The sequence below is a fragment of the Mytilus trossulus genome, chromosome 9 (genome assembly GCF_036588685.1).
Source record: "Mytilus trossulus isolate FHL-02 chromosome 9, PNRI_Mtr1.1.1.hap1, whole genome shotgun sequence".
In the NCBI taxonomy this organism is placed as follows: domain Eukaryota; kingdom Metazoa; phylum Mollusca; class Bivalvia; order Mytilida; family Mytilidae; genus Mytilus; species Mytilus trossulus.
Window position 1 is genome coordinate 39,746,118 of NC_086381.1, and position 20,430 is coordinate 39,766,547.

At 32.3% G+C, this 20,430-nt stretch overlaps 1 protein-coding gene across 2 annotated transcripts; it reads right to left on the reverse strand.

Moving 5' to 3' along the window:
* Positions 1-13: 13 nt before the first annotated feature.
* LOC134683879 (low-density lipoprotein receptor-related protein 6-like) lies at positions 14-20,224 on the reverse strand. 2 transcript variants are annotated; one of them, XM_063543185.1, is made up of 5 exons: positions 20,163-20,224; positions 13,615-13,788; positions 6,096-6,308; positions 4,514-4,629; positions 14-1,747 (listed from the first exon to the last, which is right to left on the reverse strand). In XM_063543185.1, exons 2-5 carry the CDS (start codon positions 13,617-13,619, stop codon positions 1,431-1,433), a joined length of 651 nt encoding a protein of 216 aa, XP_063399255.1. In that variant the 5' UTR covers positions 13,620-13,788; positions 20,163-20,224; the 3' UTR covers positions 14-1,430. The 2 variants fall into 2 exon arrangements, with proteins under 2 accessions (XP_063399255.1, XP_063399254.1); XM_063543184.1 differs by lacking the exon at positions 20,163-20,224 and adding an exon at positions 20,026-20,128.
* Positions 20,225-20,430: the final 206 nt, after the last annotated feature.

The window sequence follows — 20,430 nt, forward strand, 5'->3', positions numbered from 1 at the left end:
AAAAGGACTATACAAAACTTCAAACCAGTACTTACATAATCACTATTATTAGAAAAATGAAAGAGTAACACGAAAGCATATTCTTTATTAATACTGGTTCAAAGTAATCACACAAATCAAACAAAAGATGCATTAACTGTCGAATTCATGTTTACAGATTTGACTCAAATTCTCATACTTGATTTATAAAATACTAAAACTTATATCAAAATTAAAAACATTGTTTAATTTCATATTATAGATTAACAATATATGTAAATCATCATTTGTAAATAGCTGTATAAGAATAAGGTTTTGTTGATCAAATCGGTCAATCAAATAATTTACCTTTGTTTCACTTTCAATGTTGACATTTGTTTCCTTTTAATAACGGAACACGCATTTTTTTTTTGGCGTAATCAATCTCTCGATGAGGGGTTGAATTAAAGGTCACCTGACTACGGATTAAATGAGGTCGAATTATTATTAATGTTTCTTATTTTGACCATACTGGCTGTAAAATTCTTATATATCTCGTAGCTATTTCCCCATTACTATATTAATTTAAGAATAACTCTTCAAATACTATTCATGAAAGATTCGAAATTTGCTTTTTTAAAATGTCTTAAATGTAAGTTTCATCAATTCTGTCTTCTTCTGTGGCGTCTGCTTAGATGTATAACATACTCCAAGAAGAATTTGAATGAATGGTGATGATGAAGCTATACCTAATAATGTATAGATATTTCTGATGTACCAAACTATTTTAATGTTGAAAAAATATGGCATTCATAATAAACATAGCATGCACTTGCAGATAAAGGTATCAACAATGAGTGCAGATTTTCTTCTGCAAATACAAGGACGACTTTTACAATCTATAATATAGATTTAGGAAGATGTGGTATGAGTGCCAATGAGACAACTCTCCTATTTGCATTATTGTTTGCTAAATTGCAAAAATTAAAAAACCCAAAACATCATACAATATCAGAGTCAAAATCAAGGCTTTATCACGACAGACATTTTTATCGATATTCAAATATACAATCATGAAAATCACTCAATGGAAAACACACTGTAATATTAAAAATATATATATATTATTATGGTAATTCTACATATTGAAAGCAGGCAAAGTAATTAGAATATAAATACAAAACAATTCATGCTATATCAACAAAAACATAAAGTTATAATAAAATATCTGTACACAGAAATACAATATTAAAACATTGGACTTGAACTTTGCTATCTTTAAAAGAATTGATTCGGAGTTCAAGAAATTATTTATTTCTACATGAATGACCAAAGAAATTCATTTTATTTGCCAGAACTATTCATTAATCACTACAGACAAATCATATCAAAATGCGGCCAAATAGAAATTTTTCACCAAAAAAATCTTTCATCGAGTGAGCTTTTATCAATAGTTTTTCAAATGTTATTTGTTACGAAATATCATTTCTTTTCAGACTGAGTAAATGACGTTTCTTACCTGTATGTTCGTAAAGATATAAGCTGTTAATACGCTGTGTGTCGGTAAACAATAGAGTTGGCGAGGTCGCAGTCGTTTTATTCATTCTAAATAACTTGCCAAGTTCAGTAAAGAAAATGTAACTTCTAGAAATGCGAATGGCAACGTTGTCATATTTGCTGCCATGTGGATTAATGTTCCTAACCGTTTTAATATCAGTCCCATCAAAGTTTGCTGATTTGATTTCATTACTTTCATCAATAATCCAATAAAGCTTTTGTTCCTCCAGATCTAAACATTTGAAATTTAAATGATTCATGATTTCGTAACTTTAATTAAAAACAAAAAACTTGCATAAAATGAAATGGAGAAATAATGATCATAAAAATCTCGCTTGGACGTTATCAATTATAGTAAATTTATGCATTGAATGAGACAAAAGAATAGACACAAGAAAATTAAAGTCAGCGAGGAAGTGACACAAGAGAATAAAAGTAAACGAGGATGTGACACAAGAGAATAAAAGTCAACGAGGAAGAAACACATAAGTGTTGAAGTCAACGAAGAAAAGACACTAGAAAGGTTCAGGCAACGATGAAGAGACACAAGAGAGTTTGAGTCAACGGGAAAGAGGCACTTGGGAGTAAAACTCAACGAGGAAGAGACACAAGAGAGTTAAAGTCAACGGAGAAGAGACACAAGAGAGTTAAATTCAATGAGGAAGAGACACAAGAGAGTGAAATCAACGAAAAAGAGCCACAATAGAGTAAAAATCAATGAGGTAGAGACACAAGAGAGTAAAATCAATGAGGAAGAGACACAAGAGAGTAAAAATAAAAAAGGAAGAGACACAAGATAGTAAAAATCTTTGAGGAAGAGACATAAGAGAGTAAAATCAATGAGAACGAGACACAAGATAGTAAAAATCAATGAGGAAGGGACACAAGATAGTAAAAATCAATGAGGAAGAGACACAAGATAGTAAAATCAATGAGGAAGAGACACAAGAGAGTGAAATCAACGAAAAAGAGCCACAATAGAGTAAAAATCAATGAGGACGAGACACAAGAGAGTAAAATCAATGAGGAAGAGACACAAGATAGTAAAAATCAATGAGGAAGAGACACAAGATAGTAAAATCAATGAGGAAGAGACACAAGATAGTAAAATCAATGAGGAAGAGACACAAGATAGTAAAATCAATGAGGAAGAGACACAAGATAGTAAAATCAATGAGGAAGAGACACAAGATAGTAAAAATCAATGAGGAAGAGACACAAGAGAGTAAAATCAATGAGGAAGAGACACAACAGAGTAAAATCAATGAGGAAGAGACACACAAGAGAGTTGAAGTCAACGGGGAGCAACTCAACAAAAAAGGTCCCAAAACATCATTGCACAATCAACACAGTTAACATATTTGGTTTAGAACATTAGAAAGTGCATATATTCTACTAACATAAAACACAACATGCTATACATGAACGTCATTTAGATAAAAACAGAAGAACATTGAACATATAAAATTCATACTGAAGGCAATTCACAGAGTTTTGCTAATACATGTAGTTGAAAGCCTTCTGATTACCTAAATTTGTTAATTTCTATGTTATTTGTTCTCTTATTATGTCCTTTTACGGGGCGCCGAACAGGTTTCTTGTAGTTTTGTACAAAATTCAATTCTGTCACAACAAAATAATTTTTGTCTTACAAAACTATGTGATGTAGACTTGTTTTATGAGAACTTCAATTTTGTGATGACAAAATTCATGTTTGTAGACAAAACTCATGTTTGTAGTCAAAATTCATGTTTGTAGACAAAATTCATTTTTGTCATGACAAAACTATGTGATGTAGACTTGTTTTATGAGAACTTCAATTTTGTGTTTGTAGACAAAATTCATGTTTGTAGACAAAATTCATTTTTGTCATGACAAAATTCATTTTTGTCATGACAAAATTCATTATTGTAGACAAACTCATTTTTGTCATTACAAAAATCAATTTTGTCAAATTGGTATGCAACTATAAATTACTTATTTGCATACAAAATTGACTTTTATTACCTGATATGGAAATTAAAACACAAAAGTCAATTGTGCGAGACAAGTTTTAATTTTATGAGACAAAATTGACTTTTGTGAGACAAAATTCAATTCTGTGAGACAAAATTCAATTGTGTGATACAAAATTCAATTATATGATACAAAATTCAATTGTGTGAGACAAAATTCAATTGTGTGAGACAAAATTCAATTGTGTGATACAAAATTCACTTGTGTGAGACAAAATTGACTTTTTGATTTATTTTGTCAATTTTGTCTCACAAAGGTCAATTTTGTGACGACAGTCACAAAACTAACTATAGTGAGACAAAACTCAATTTTGTCAATTTTGTCTCACAAAAGTCACTTTTGTCTCATAATAGTCAATTTTGACTCACAATAGTCAATTTTGTCTAAGAATAGTCAGTTTTGTCTCATAAAATTAAAACTTGTCTTGCAAAAATCAATTTCGTCTTACAAAAGTAAATTTTGTCTACCAAAAGTCGATTTTGTATGCAAATTAGTTCACAGAATCCAAACTTAACTAATTGGCATACAACATTCACTTTTGTCGCCCAATTTTCAAATTAGATAACAAAAGTTAAGTCTGTATTACAAAAATGAATTTTGGAAAGTAACTTTTGTCCACTGAAATACAAAATTTTAAATTTGTAGTATGCTATTCGTTTGTAGTATGAATTGCCCTACATTGATTCTCAGTTGATGATTTTTACTAAATAAAATCCAACCTCATTAAAGAACTTCTAAATAAACTCATCATAGATACCAGGACTAAATTTAGTTACGCCAGACACGCGTTTCGTCTACAAAAGACTCATCAGTGACGCTCGAATACAAAAAAGTTAAAAAGGCCAAATATAGTACGAAGTTGAAGAGCATTAAGGACCAAAATTCCTAAAAGTTTTGCCAAATCCAGCTAAGGTAATCTATGCCTGAGTTAGAAATGCCTTAGTAAATGTTTATGAAATATAATCATACTAAATTATCATACCTAGATCAAGGCTGTATGCCTCTGTTGGTTGAGTATAAATGTCTTGTCTTTGAGAAAGATCAAATCTTGATCTTACCATTTTACGTGGTACTCCATTTTCTGAAAAATACATCCACCTGAAAGATAGATAAAATGTATATCAGCCATTATATTTAACAAAAACGAAATTGGAAAAATAAGATAGAATATAAAAGAATTTTTATATTGCTTTGAAGAAGTTAAAACAATTGTGCAACAAAAAACGACAAAATGTACACTACAGATCTGGACAAAAATGGCTTGTAATTATAAGACTACGCAATTTGCATTCAAAAAGAAGGCAAGTGCAACAAATGCCATAGTTTCACTACATATTTGTTGAACTATCTTTCAAATGATACACAGTCATATTAACAGTGGAGTACCTTTTGTATTTATCTTGTTATAAATATAAATAAAAAAAGCTATCGCTATACTTCAGCTTAACTATATAGATGATTTCTTCTAATTGCATAATTCAAAGGTTGGTGTCTATGTTAAGCGCGTCTATCCCAACAAAATCGAATTAAAGTATAAAACGGATACAGTTGTGCCTCATACCTTGACTGTTAGAAACTAGCAGGGAGGGTACATTGAGAACAAAATTTTACGACAAAAGATATGATCACAGTTCAATGTGGGAAATTTCCATTTACAAGCAGCAATATTCTAGCAGCTCCTTCATATATGGTATATATTTTCTCGTATATTTTATGATTGTATGATACTAAACCCCTAACGGGAGAGATTGTGCCTGATATTCATATGATGAAGACATAATCTTTCAATCAGTTTCTTGTGTATAATTCGGAGTTTAGTATGACGTCCATAATCACTGTACTAGTATACATTTTCTAATGGACCAGCTGAAGGACGCCTCCGGGTGCGGGAGTTTCTCGCTACATTGAAGACTCATTGGTGGCCTTCGGCTGTTGTCTGCTCTATGGTCGGGTGGTTGTCGCTTCGACACATTCCCCATTTCCTTTTTTAATTTTATTATCAACAAGTTGATATACCAGAGCTTGAATTTTCTATCAAAATTTTCTAGATAGAGGTGCACTGCTTGCTTTGTAGCTTTCAAACCAAGATTCCGAGACGCTTGCCCATTTTTAAAGATGACGACATATATGTTCCAATTGTGGATATTCAAAAACCGTCGTCTTTCTTCGCTTTTAGACTTATCACCGGGTTTGTGCTTACATGGAAAAACCGGTGGGTACCACATGAGGACAGGATCTTTTTCCCCTCTTGGAGTTCACCTCACCTGTGGTGTTGGTTTTCATGTTACTCAATGCATAGTTTTCTATGTTGTGTTTTGTAGACAATTGTTTGTATTTTTTTGTCATATTTTGTTTTAAGCATTGGCATTGTCATTTGATTTTTACTTGATTATTTAAAAGAGGTCTTGATTAGTTCGAAAATTTTGCAGTTGATTTTGTTGCAATTCAATAACAGATTTGTTGACTAAACAGTTAATACAATCTTGATTCGTTTAAGATGACACAGTTACCTCTTGAATTTTTGTAAACGCAATAATGTTCAAAGTAAACGGAAAAATATATACCCTTTAGTAACATCGAGTCCTAAGGCAAAAGGTCCGGTCAGACTTGTATGGATATCCACTGCATTTGATCCATCTAAGTTACATCTAGAGATCTTAGAGCGATCATGAGCGAAATACACTTGTCCCATTACGTAATCTATAGCTATTCCTCCTGGGTTAATTCTTGTTGTGCAAATAGTTTGTAGCGTATAGTTTTGTGATGGGTAACGAAATCTGAATAAACAAGTATTTAAAGAATCGTAAGTAGCCTCATTTCTCAACATTGTAATGTTTAAAATTTGCTGTTATTCTATGAAAATACAGTTTTGTTTACATAAATACAAACATTAACCATATTGTTAGAAGATCTCGCCATTCAAATGAGTTAGATAAGTCTTTATACTGGTTTTACACTTAAACAAACGGTCATGTCATTTCCACAAGTCATAACAAGAAGCAAATCGAAACTTCAACACATCAAAGGAATGGAAGACAACTCTCATATTCCTGACTTGGTACATGTATTTCCTTATGTACACAATGGTGCATTAAACCGAGTAATTTGGATAGTTAATTAGTAAGCGAAACAAACAGACATATTTGGGAAAAACGTCAAAAATTGTTGCACGAATTAGGCAAATTATTCTTATGGTTGATAACCAATACTCCTGTCATTAGGGAAATGTAATTAAATACCTACGTACGTACCAAATTATATTTCTAGTTTATCATGCATAATGACGATCACGAAGACGTTTGATGAACTTTCATAGTGCAGGGATTCAACCTTAGGGAAACAACAATACTATGGTATAAACCGAATATAAAATAAATGCAATGTCGGTCTTCAATTTCTCTTAAACGGAGGTTCATACATTCATCGAGCATCGATTTTACCATTTTTTCGAAAAACTCAGGATTTTCTAATACCAGGCATAGATTACCTTAGCCGTATTTGGCACAACTTTTTGGAATTTTGGATCCTAAATACTCTTCAACTTTCTACTTGTTTGTATTTATATTTTTATTTTGATATGAGCGTCACTGATGAGTCTTATGTAGACGAAACGCGCGTCTGGCGTACTAAATTATAATCCTGATACCTTTGATAACTATTTACACCACTGGGTCGATGCCACTGCTGGTGGACGTTTCGTCCCCGAAGGTATCGCCAGCCCAGTATGAATATCAATAATTTGGTCATTTTTACAAATTTCCTATTTACCGAACTTTAAATTTTTCGAAAAACTCAGGATTTTCTTATCCCAGGCATAGATTACCTTAACCGTACTTGGCACAACATTTTGGAATTTTGGATCCTAAATGCTCTTCAACTTTCTACTTGTTTGGCTTCATACATATTTTGATATGAGCGTCACTGATGAGTCTTATGTCGACGAAACGCGCGTCTGGCGTACTAAATTATAATCCTGATACCTTTGATAACTATTTACACCACTGGGTCGATGCCACTGCTGGTGGACGTTTCGTCCCCGAAGGTATCGCCAGCCCAGTATGAATATCAATAATTTGGTCATTTTTACAAATTTCCTATTAACCGAACTTTAAATTTTTCGAAAAACTCAGGATTTTCTTATCCCAGGCATAGATTACCTTAACCGTACTTGGCACAACATACTGGAATTTTGGATCCTAAATGCTCTTCAACTTTCTACTTGTTTGGCTTCATACATATTTTGATATGAGCGTCACTGATGAGTCTTATGTCGACGAAACGTGCGTCTGGCGTACTAAATTATAATCCTATTACCTTTGATAACTAATTACTAAATATTGTAATTTTGATTAAAATTATAGTACGTTGACACAAAGAAATAGTCCACAGGACAATAACTTATATAACTCTTATATTAGATGTCCGTGTTTGCCTATAGTAAAGCTTTCAGTCATAAAGATATCTAAAAATCTCAATTATTACCTACTGGATAAGATCTGCAAATATGGTAACATTCATGTGATCGTAATCCGCTTCCATATAGGAGTTATAGCCTCTTAACGACTATGTTTCGATAGGTTGTCTGAATAAGGTAACGATGTAACACCTGTTCACATTATTGTTTATGGATGTTAAACTAAATGTCAAAGGTGGGTATTACATTATACGACAAGAATTTTAACTCATATCAAGGAAAAACCACAGATTTCGATTAAAGACAAGACTTTTTACGTGTCAATGCATATTGCAAATAAGAAGACTATTTGTAAATTAATTTAACAGGGACAGTTGTACAAAAATCTGTCTTGATTTTCGAGTAATTTCTACATCGTGGTGTGTAATACGTTAGAATACAGACTATATTTTCTACAAATGGGAAAAGCTAACTAAAAAGGAAAAGATAACATTTCTAATGAAAAAAAGACACACAAAAAACTGGCAAAGAATTTATTCGTGCCAAAGAATTTCATAATGATAGTAAATGATTCGCATTTTTGTCGCTGGACGCTCTTTAACACTGCATGCATACCCGTAGCCAGGGGGGGTTCGTCCGAACCCCCCTTGAAAACGAATAAGCACTGTTAAAGTCAATGTTCTGTTTGAATTGTGACTGTTAAAATCGAGTTTGTGAGTCCAACGAACCCCCCCATAGAAATTTCTGGCTACGGGCCTGGCATGTCATATTTTCTTTTTGATAAATATATTGTTCAATTGAAAATCTAAGACAAAATTCACAGTTTGATTGAGTTATGTGTTATATACAGCTATATTAAACTGTGTCTAAACTGGTTTTTTTTAACTAAATTTCCACTTTCAAATGATTAGCTTCTGCATAGGTAGCCCTAGAGGGTTGATTTTATTATATGTTGTTCCTATGGCCATTATCTACAAAAGAGTGTCTCAGATTTCAGATAGAATGTATAGAACAAATTTTACACCTAATTAAACATTATCTTCTTTTATGTGGTTAGGATGTTTACACTAATTAGAGATTTATGAGAGAATGGAATACCATAGAGACAATCTGAGACGCCCTTTTGAAGCCAATGATGTGTTGATTAAGATTTCGTTAAAATTTTCTGTATAGTTAAAGAGATGATAGAGCTAAATTCATTCAAGTGAACTTACCCAGATTTTGCCACTAATTACATAATAATTGATTACATAATGATTGCATAATAAAAATATTGCATTCATTTAAAAGATTAATCTTTTTTCTATTTATATATACCTATTTTATTATTTTCTATGCTTTCATAAGAAAGTTACACCATTTCAAAGGTTAGTGATTGGAAGTAAGAAAATCTTTGTATTGTGCTACCTTTACGCTGAACGATTGATTGCATCCTCCCTAAACGTCCAATGGCTGACACGTCAAACATTATAAAGACGAATTTAAATTGGATCGCAATAGTCATCCCCGACCTAACGTCAATAAACTAAACCTAAATTTCAAAATCTGAGTTGGTTTATAATTTCGAGTGCATTTAATAAGCAAAGTAATCCTCTATGTAATGAACTCATCTCAGGTATCATAGAAAATTATATTGTGTTGAATAACGCAATTATTACAAGCTGCATGAAGAGATAATAATACAGGTAAGTATATATTCAGTAAAACATGCACCGGGTATTAAATATTTTGACCTGGTCGCAATGTCAACATTAACTATGCAATTATTGCGATATTCCAACCCCTCCAAGATGTTTTGATTCTCTTTTAGAAAGTGCAACATCGCAAAGTCAGGAGGTCTTACTTATTTATCGATTTGACAATAAGGAAAATGAGACAGCAACATAGTTCACGAAATGATTAATTATATTCCCCGTCAAACTGTTTTCTCATCGAAGTAGAAACAATTCATATCTATGAAAAAAGCCCAATCTAAACGAAAGACTATAAAACCTTTTACATGATGAACGTGTATGTTCCTTTGTCTCGCGTATGACTAACCATACGTTATGGTGTTGTTCAGGGTGAACAGTTTGATAATATTGAATTTCTGTTTTTATTTCAATACATTTAAGAGCTTTTTTTAATGATGCATTTTATTCTAAAACAATAATTAGAAGAAAGCTACTTCTTTTGTTGAGCAATACAGCTTTTGGAATACATTTTTGTATATATCTTTTCGCTTTCAGCTTACCTGCACTCAGCCACGATTGTTAAAGATTATTAGGCTTGTATACTTACGTTACCAGTCTATGGAAGAAGCGAATCGACAAAAACTTTACTTATATCACATAGCGATATTGTCTAATATCTATTGTAAATATGCAGACATTCCATGCGGAAAATTTTGTTTTCGGCAACGAAAAATTTAGAAAATACTAACTTTAAAACTTATTGTTCAAATATAAACAACAATTGAGTCTAAATATACATTCAGAAGTTAGTTAGAAGCAAACGTTTATGTCCGTGTAAAAATTGAAGTGCTGTGTTTTTTCTTATAAACATAAACATACAAATGCTATTAGTTCTAATATCAATGCGATACTTTTAAAATATCACATCGGTGTTTTTATTATATCAATATTAGTATTTATTAGTACCAATATCAATATATGACTGCTGTACCCATATTTTGACAATTTTATCTATTATGTTTGTTTTGTTCATGCATCGTTGTAAATATGACAGAATTTGACGAGACTGTCATACACGCGAGAGGTTAAGCGCTATAAAAACAGATTGAATCCACCATTTTCAAAATTTGAAAATGCCAGTAACGATGGGGTTTAACAAACGATGTCGTAATCAAATAGCTTAGTATCAAACTTATTGTTCACATACATAGCATTTAACAAATTTTATAATGAACGCACCGAATTAGACTTTCTTTATTGATAACAATGAAACTAACTTGTGACAAAGATGAATCATACTGTCTTCGTTCAGATTCATCCAACAAAATCTGACCTTTATTTTTGAATCTCCTTTTTTATACAAATTAGACCGTTGATGTTCCTGTTTGAATGGTTTAACACTAGTATTTTTTTGGTTCCTATATAGCGTGGTGTTCGCTGTGAACCAAGGCTCCGTGTTGAAGACCCTACTTTGATCTCTAATGGTTTACTTGAAAACAATTATAACTTTGATGGAAAGTTGTCTCATTCGAATTCATGCACCATCTTCTTTTATCTATAAATCTTTAAAATTTCCCCTTATAAATAACTGCTTTCCATTTCTCCAAAAACGTCATTTGGGTGCTGAATCTTTTGTAAAGTGCAATATGAACTAGTACACTTCTAAAGCTTTAAAGGTAACGACAGTTATGATGGTACAAGAACGATTACGTCAATAAAAATACCAAATAAACAGCACTGAACGATCTTAATTTATAAATATAGAAAAGATATATACACATTTCTAACGTCAACAGACATTTTCATCTTATTCATGTGTTTTCTAAACATTATTTTTAGTATTTATTGAAGAAATGTGCGCGTATTTATACGATCGGTTACTAGTCAAAAAAGATAGTCAAATCTCTGCGGCAACAATACAGGGGAATGCGCTCATGGTCATCGCGAGGTAAAAGAGCGTCCACACGGCGAGCTGATTATGTTCATAATGATATCGATTTGACATCTTGAAAAGTCTTTGATATCCAAAAAGAACTGTTTTCCTTCTCAATATTGTTTTTCTATATTATGATTAATACATTTTCTGTTTGACAAGATTTTTGATTTTCGTGGTATCTGAAGTTGTTCAATTTATAGTATGAGGTTATTCAGTTGGTATCTTCAAAGTTCGGGGCATCAGTTTTTGTTCATTTTAATTTGTTTGGAATATTTATTTTACCATTTGAATATTCATTGTTATTTGGAGCTGTATTGAATTGGATTGTTTTAATGAATTGTTTTTTTTTAAGTAACATTTTTTTGTCTATTTCGATATTACCCATGTGGATAGGCTATAGCAGTGTGACCTCAAGGGCGGATCCAGCCGTTTTCAAAAGAGAGGAGGGGGCCCAAACCCTGGATAAAAGGGGGATGTTTCAACTATATGTCCTCATTTAAATACATTGATCGGCCAAAAAAATGGGGTTTCCAATCCACGGACCCCTCCCCATCCCCCTGGATCTACCACTAGACCTATATTAGAATCTAATAGGCCGGTCGGTAGACTATTTACAACCGCATTTAAATTCCGCCATTGTTTCATCACTTCAAAAGCCTTCATATAATGCCAAGCAGCTGATATTTTACAATATCAATATGCAGATAATCTGATAATCGATTTATCGGGCTTTATTTGCGTGTTTCGGAAGTGTTTTATTTTTTTTCGCCAGCACACAAAAAATGACTTGATAAGTTCGGGTCAAAGTTATTAACGTCAGTTCAAACATTATGACGTCGCTAATAAGTCCGGGTCAAAGTTATTTAGGCCGGGTCAACGTATTTGACATCACAAAGACATGATACGGAATAATATTAAGAGCCGAACAGAGTGATATAGACAGAGGGACGACCGATAAAATAAAATATAGCAGTATCTCTGACTTATAGGGGATTTTGGCTTAGCGAACAAACTTATCTCAATTACATTCCACTGACTTTGCTACATGATATTTATTGAATGTGTACATCTTCAAGTGATAAATCTTGCATTTATATTTCATTTATTCAACAATTCAATTTTCTCGTTTAAATACACATTGCTTGTTATAACTTAAAATAATTCATGAAATTATACAGCAGTCATATGTCGTATTAACTGTCACCCTGTTTTAAAAAAAGAGTCATTACTTTATACTGAGAAATCTGCCTTTCTTCGTACAATTGCTAACATTCGTCTGAAATTTCCCACAATGCAACTCGTTGGTATAAGACAATATCGCTCGTTGATATAAGAAGAGTTTTTATCGATTCGCTTCTTCGGTAGACTGTTTGCACATTGTTTTATTTTTTCTCCATATAGCAGCAAAATCAGTTTTATAACAGTATACTCCTAATCGAGATAAAAACTTGTATTGCATTTTAATTTGAACATAAAATTATGGCTTTCGGAAAAATAAACTTATCATAGATACCAGGACTAAAGGAGTATGTTCGATAAGGTCCTAAAATGGCCCCCTTTTTTTAGCGTCAATTTCAAATGCGGATTTATTGACCAATATCACGATAAATTATAGCTAACACAATAACTAGATAGGATATGAACCATTCTGTTGAAAATTCCACCAAAATCCCTTATTTTGACCTTTTTGGGATGTAAAAATCAACGTATTAAAAAAAAACTTTGACGAAAACAGCTCTGTTTTACTTTCTCACATGTATTTAAGGCAACTTAAAACAAGTATTGTCTTGTAACCATGAACTTTATAATTTGGGCCAAATATGGCACTTACCGAACCTACTCCTTTAGTATATACGCCAGACGCGCGTTTCATCTATAAAAGACTCATCAGTGACGCTCAAATAAAAAAAAAAGTTAAAAAGGCCAAATAAAGTTCGAAGTTGAAGAGCATTGAGGACCAAATTTTCTACAAGTTTTGCCAAATACAGCTAAGGTAATCTATGCCTGAGGTAGAAAAGCCTAAAATGAGTTTCAAGAAAGTCCACTTAGTACATGCTTACCTCATTACATCGTAGGAGAAGTGTCTGGGGTGAAATAAATATAGTTGTTTTTATCATCATAGGTCATACCATACACTCGGTCAGATTGTTCGGCTAGAATAGTCACATTGTTTGATTCGACGTCAAATTCCTTAATGAATGAATAGGTTGAATACAAAATCTTTCTCGTAAAAGCTGAAACAAATTAATTCAATGATTAATTCATAGGCAAGTGCTTCTACAACTATCGAGGTTTGTCGAGTATGTATTCTATCTATCATAACGTGGAGGCAACTGCTAATACAATTGAGAAAGGAAATGGGGAATGTGTCAAAGCGACAACTACCCGACCATAGAATGACAACAGCAGAAGGTCACCAATGGATCTTCAATGTAGCGAGAAACTCCTGCACCCAGGGGCGTCCTTCAGCTGGCCCCTTAAAACATATGTATACTAGTTCAGTGATCATGGACATCAAACTAAACTCCGAATTAAATGGTCATTAATTAACAAACCGGGAATAAGAATAAGATTGTTCGGCAACATTTTGTTTTCTTTAAATGAAAAGTCAACTATTTACCTTTTATCATGTTCATCTTTTCATTCAACGTCAAATTTTGATAAATACATATCAAGAAATGCTTAAAGAGTGAAATCGATTGAGATGAGAGAGAGAGAGAGATGAACAATTACAAAAAAAGACTATTCAAACTCATTATTCGAAATTGGAGAACGAATTGACAATGGCATGGCATACAATTAATATACCAAACTATAAACAACAGAATTCAAATCGCAAATTGAACAGCCATAAAAACCAGGATGAATTCAAGAGCTCTGGAGAGATAAGTATTTTTTGCTCCACAATCAACATTCCTCGTGTTGTATGTAAGCAAAACCCCGCTGGTAAGTCGAACTAGTTAGGTGAGTTTTTTTTTAGTTGAGTCTAATATATATATTAATATCTTAAACTTTTGAAATTCATTACTTTATGTTGAAATTTTGAAACATGAATAAAGCATCTGTACCAGAATATGATCATGCCCCTGAACATGGAATTGTACTTCGGGTTAACATGATTAATAGGAATGATTTGGTAATCTGGGAGAGGTATTTCATCGGAATAATATCAATAATAAGATATCTCATTCGCCTTATAGTCATCTTCTTATTTTTATATTAATCATTTTATTAAACCTCTAGGGCTGAATTTAGTTAACTGCATTGAGTTTATGTGTAATACCGTCAAATCATAGTGCTTCACATGCGGTTGTGTCGGAATTATTTTCCCCTTGCATTTGACAGGTGTAGGTAATTTATCCTACATTTCATTACAGTACAAAAATTACTGTGTGATAAACATATAGCTTGGGTATTTCAAATACAAATTTTGTTTTATTTGAAGTTTCTTTAGGAAATTGAGGTTTCTAAAGGTTTGTACACAGTTAACAAAGAGGTGAACATTCGTTTGATTAACTTCCAGTGATGGTTATTTTCTTATAAGAAAAGGCAACCGCTGTTCGAAAGTCATAAATCGCTTTAGAGGAAACAAATCAGGGGTGCAAATTAAAACCGAGGAAAACACCAACTACTAAATTTTTTTATGCAATCATTGTAGTTGAAATTTTGTATATTATAGTATAAATATAAATAAATAAATATTTTGTTGGCACAAACACAACCACAAGCACAAACACAATTACAATAATTGACAAAGGCCCATATTTCAGTACATTACAACAATGAATACAGCATACTAGTAGTTAAATATGTTATAATTAGGAAGCTTTTAAAATCTCGTTTCTATACACCAGACATTTAAATATAAAAAGAACTAGTCACTTTCAGGACTTTTAAAGAATTACTATTAATGCAACTATTAATATTTAGCCTATTTTCACTACAACATGTAGAAAGTATATTTAAAATAATATTTTGAAAGTTAATTTTATAGTTGGAAAAAAATTACATTTCAGTAAAAAGTGATTTTCATCTTCTACATCACCTGATTTACATACATTACAAACTCGTTCATCGGTGGGTAAACCTAAATATCGCCCTTTTTCAATATCAAAATTGTGTGCACTCAATCTTATCTTACACATGTACAGCGATGACCTTTCTAATCTATTACTTAGATTATCAACATCAACATCTAGTATAGAACTGGACAGTAAGAAACTTCACTTATGTCAATTATTTCTTTATTTGAAACAAATATAAATTCCGCACAATATTCATAACTATCATAAAATATGTTTGACACATGCGCAAAACTTTACTGTTTATGTTATTATTCTAATAAAATATGTACATTTTAGCAGCATACATAAACTTTTATTATATATTGTTTTTCAAACAAACATATTTACCCGACTTTTAGTTTTAAACTTAAATGTAATGAACAGGCTCAACAAGGAAGAAACGAGAACAGCTAAACATTTTAAAAATATTTTTGTACTCTCTGCCCTATGAAAATACTGTATTTGTCCTATTTGAATCGAAATAATTCCTTCGTGTTATGTTTTATACTCATTTTAAAATGGCTATCATTACATTAGGCCATATTAATACCTCTGTAACGCTCAGTGTAAAATACAATGCCTACCCCTGTTAAAATGAGCATAGAGCATGACATGAAGGAATTATCTATTAATCCAACTATATCATGTATCTGATTTGATACGTTAATTACGAGCGAAGGTAACCAGAGTTTGCATAGTATTTCAGCGCGGAACAAGTTGTCTTACCAAAAGACACCTCAAATGGTTCACCGGTTTCGACAAAATATGCAAACCTTCCAGACATATGAAATGAACTCATCATAAATATCAATGAGGGTTTGGATGGGGTTAAATGATTAAAGAATAATGCCCTTAAAAAATGAAGATTAGAGAATAATGAGCCAAAAAATAGAAGATTAGAGAATAAAAGGATTAATTTTTGGAAGATTAGAGAAAAAAGGGGTTAATTTTTTAAAGATTAGAGAAAAATGGGGTGAAAATTAAATGTTTACAGAATAACAGACCACCCCATCCATACCCTCATCAATATAAATTTTGTATTTGCACCAAAACGCTTTCATCTACAAAAGACTCAGCAGTGACGTTTGAATCAAAATAAGTTTGAAGTGCTGACGATACTGGGCTGGTGCTACCTTCGGGGAAGAAAAATTCCACGAGCAGTTGCATCGACCAATTGGTTGTAAATAAACTCATCATAGTTAACAGGATTTTATGTTTTGTATTTGAAAACAACCGATTAAAGATACAATATTGTACGGCAAAAGTATATCACGTCTACAAAAGACTCACTATTGTCGCTCGAAATTATAAAAATCAAAAGGCAAAATCAAAAACAAAGATGAAAAGCGTTGAGGACTTAAAATTTCGAAAGGTTTGATCATATACAGTAAAATAACAAAAAACTGAACTGCGAGGAAAACTCACAATAGAAAGTACTATTCAAATACCAAATTCAAAAACTCAAACACATTAAACGAATGGATAACAACTGTCATATTCTTGACTTTGAGGCATTTTTTTATGTAGAAAATGGTGGATTGAACCTGGTTTTATAGCTAGCTAAACCTCTCACTTGCATGACAATTACATCAAGTTCAATTATATTGACAACGGTACGGGAACAAAACTTACAAACACAATCGGAAAAAATGTCAAAAATAGGGTTATAGCAATCAAGTTTGTCATGATTGTGTTATTATCTTCGTCATTGTAAAAGCAAACAAAATGTAAGAAATGTCCTTTTTAAACAATAAATATGTTTAAACTTACAAAGTAGCACAAAGAAGCATACATCAAATTTACCTTTCTCATTTTGATTATTTTTATGCGACTTTATTTATCTAAGTAAAATTCGCCCATTAAGGATTGAAAGATTATAAGTGCTGGCGTAGAAGTGTACGTTTGACGTCACAAGGTAGATATACAATAATTGTGTCGTTCAAAGTATGACGGGATACATCAGAACAGAGTCAAGTCAAATGGATATTACAAAACCAGACATAACAATAAAAGTACTATCAAAATAAGAAAATAATTTTGTGTTTAAAGTATGACGGGATAAAGCATATTAAATCAAATAAAACTTCAGAATTTGAAAAATGGTGCAGAATTTGAAAAAATTAAACATGTTAAAGAAGAATGTTCGACAATTCTAATTTTAGCTGACAGATAATTGTAGTAATTTTATTTCACAATTGGTATCTTGAAAATTATAAAAGTCAATCCTCAGTTAACGATTTAACGATGCATGGTAATTTATAGCGAAAATCTACTATTAATGTTCAAATCTCGTAAATCGACGAAAAAGAAGAAATCAATGTGTAATACATGTACCATCATAAACTATTCATCATAATGTACAAATAAGACTACGGTTAAGTTATACCGACAAAACAACATGTTTAACAAACCATCCTGCATAAGTCAAGAATACTGATGTTGAAGCCGGTGTAGTATTTTGAATCCATTTTTTTTTTATACGCTTTAAAATGAAAGCTATTTGTATTGATTTTGTACATGCAAGTATTGCTGTCATAAATATTCTTAAAGATCAATTATCTTTTCTAGTGTCGATAGTTTTACTTTGTAAAAAAAAATAATTTGATCACGACAACAATCAGATAGTGTTCAGGAAGCGTCGATATTCAACCGTTTCAAAGCGAATAAGTCCCGATAATCCCGTTCTGAACACGCTTCTAATCCGATTTGTATTTTTCGCCAGGTAAAATTCGACCGAGCTGTCACGAATGCGTCCCGACTCTATCGAATGTTATCCGACAGAGATCAGACAGTGACCAGACAGAGTACCGACGCTGACTGAAGTTATCTGTTCGAAAACTGTCGGTATATTCGGGATGATCAGGTACTGTCCGAACGTAATCCTATCACGGTCCGCTCTATCGCATTGCAAACAGTTTTGTCTGGTCTCAGTCGTATTGCATTCAGTAATTGTTGGGACTCTGACGTGGGTATCATTAACGAATTTCGTATTAATAACGGGATTGTTTCTGAACGGTTTCGGGAAAAAACGGTTCGCAGTCGACAAGATCTGGATGCAATCTGGACTAAATCGGCATAAAAACAGCTATGAAAAATTACTCCAGATCATTCCCGTTCCACAGGACATCGTCCAGAATACACAAGACATTGTTCGGAATTCGATCCGATACAGCGGAATCTGTCACGACTTAGCCACGATTGTAATCCGAATAGACAAAATCGGCTAAGTTGCCCCGAATGTTACGGGACGCACCGAACTGTCGGGGTGCTTTGCCGAACTATTCGGAACCTTCCCGACCAGAAGGAATCTGTAACGAACTAAAACAACTGCGTTCGGACAAAGATAGGACATTCCAGATAATTGAGGATATTAATCCGACTTTTTAATTTTTAGTGTCGTATTGTTGTCTGATCTCAAACGGGAGCAATAATCGGCAATGTGTGAACCCCGCATTACATAATACATTTTATGTTGTGTTCCATAGTGGAATCCATACGGCTTTTTGCTCACCAGTTAATTATATGCAATTTTTCAATTTCTTAAATTAGTCAATAGAATATAATTATTGTTCTGTATTTTATTGTTTGATAAACTACAGACTATAAATTCCCTTCAGTTTTGTCAAATAAACTCACCATAGATACCTGGATTGACATTTTATATGTACGCCAATGATGTTTCGATGTAAGGATTATAAACCTTCAAAATGTAAATGGACTACTAAATTTTAAAATGGTCGAAACTTGACCTTTTCTTTTAAATAAACTTTTTTTTCTATCTAATTCCAATATGCTATGTCATGAATGTACGTATTTATATAAGCTGTTTGTCTTTCAACTGTTTTGCCAATATAAAAGGTAGATCTAAATATACTGTTTATCCCAATCAAATTGTTACTTGTACTTAACATGCTTAATATCAAGAAATTATGAAGATTTTAATTTGTCAATTGACGGAATGCCTTCCTGGTCACAAGTTGACTTCGTGTGGAGGAAACACATGTTACTTTTAAATATATATTAAGATACTATTAATTTGCTGTATATGTCAGGACTATACCAGTATGTGCTTACATTAATTATGGTTGAAAGAAAATCTTTAAATACGGTAATTATTATGCTTTATGCTTACATGAAACAACACAAACCGAATGAAAGCAATCCAATTCAATAGAATGAAAAACTTTCAGATTCAAAATGTGAACAAGGTACATGTGTTTCTTTCGAAAAAAAATAAATGTAAAATACGAAATGAAACAAGCCACCATGCAGCGTACTGTTAACAAGAATCAGCGTTTTTTCCCCTTCTTTTCGAAATGTAATTTTCCCCGTATTTCACTTTGTATAAAAAAAAAACCAGTGATCAAACATTAAAACAAGAAAATAAAATAATATAACAATACTTACATGACGATATGATCAGCAAATTATATAACAAAATCGATATGCAAAACAAAATCCGTATATCCATGTTTATACGACTAATTATATACTTTAGAGAACAACACTGATATATGTTTAAATTTATACTGATAAAAAGTTACCTTCAATTCTTTTAAATGCTGTGACTATGAGCTGTAAAAATGGCTGTAAAAATAGACAAAACCGTTTTACATAGGTGAATTGGTTTATTTGAATATTATATTACATCAAGCACAACCCAGTCAACAGACTAACAGTGGGCCAACGTTGGCAAATTGTCGGCCCGTTGGTCGACCGTTGGTGTTGGCTGCACAACATTGGCCCAACGTTGGCAAATTGTCGGTCTGTTGGTCGCAAGTTTATGTTGGCTACACAACAGTGGCCCAACGT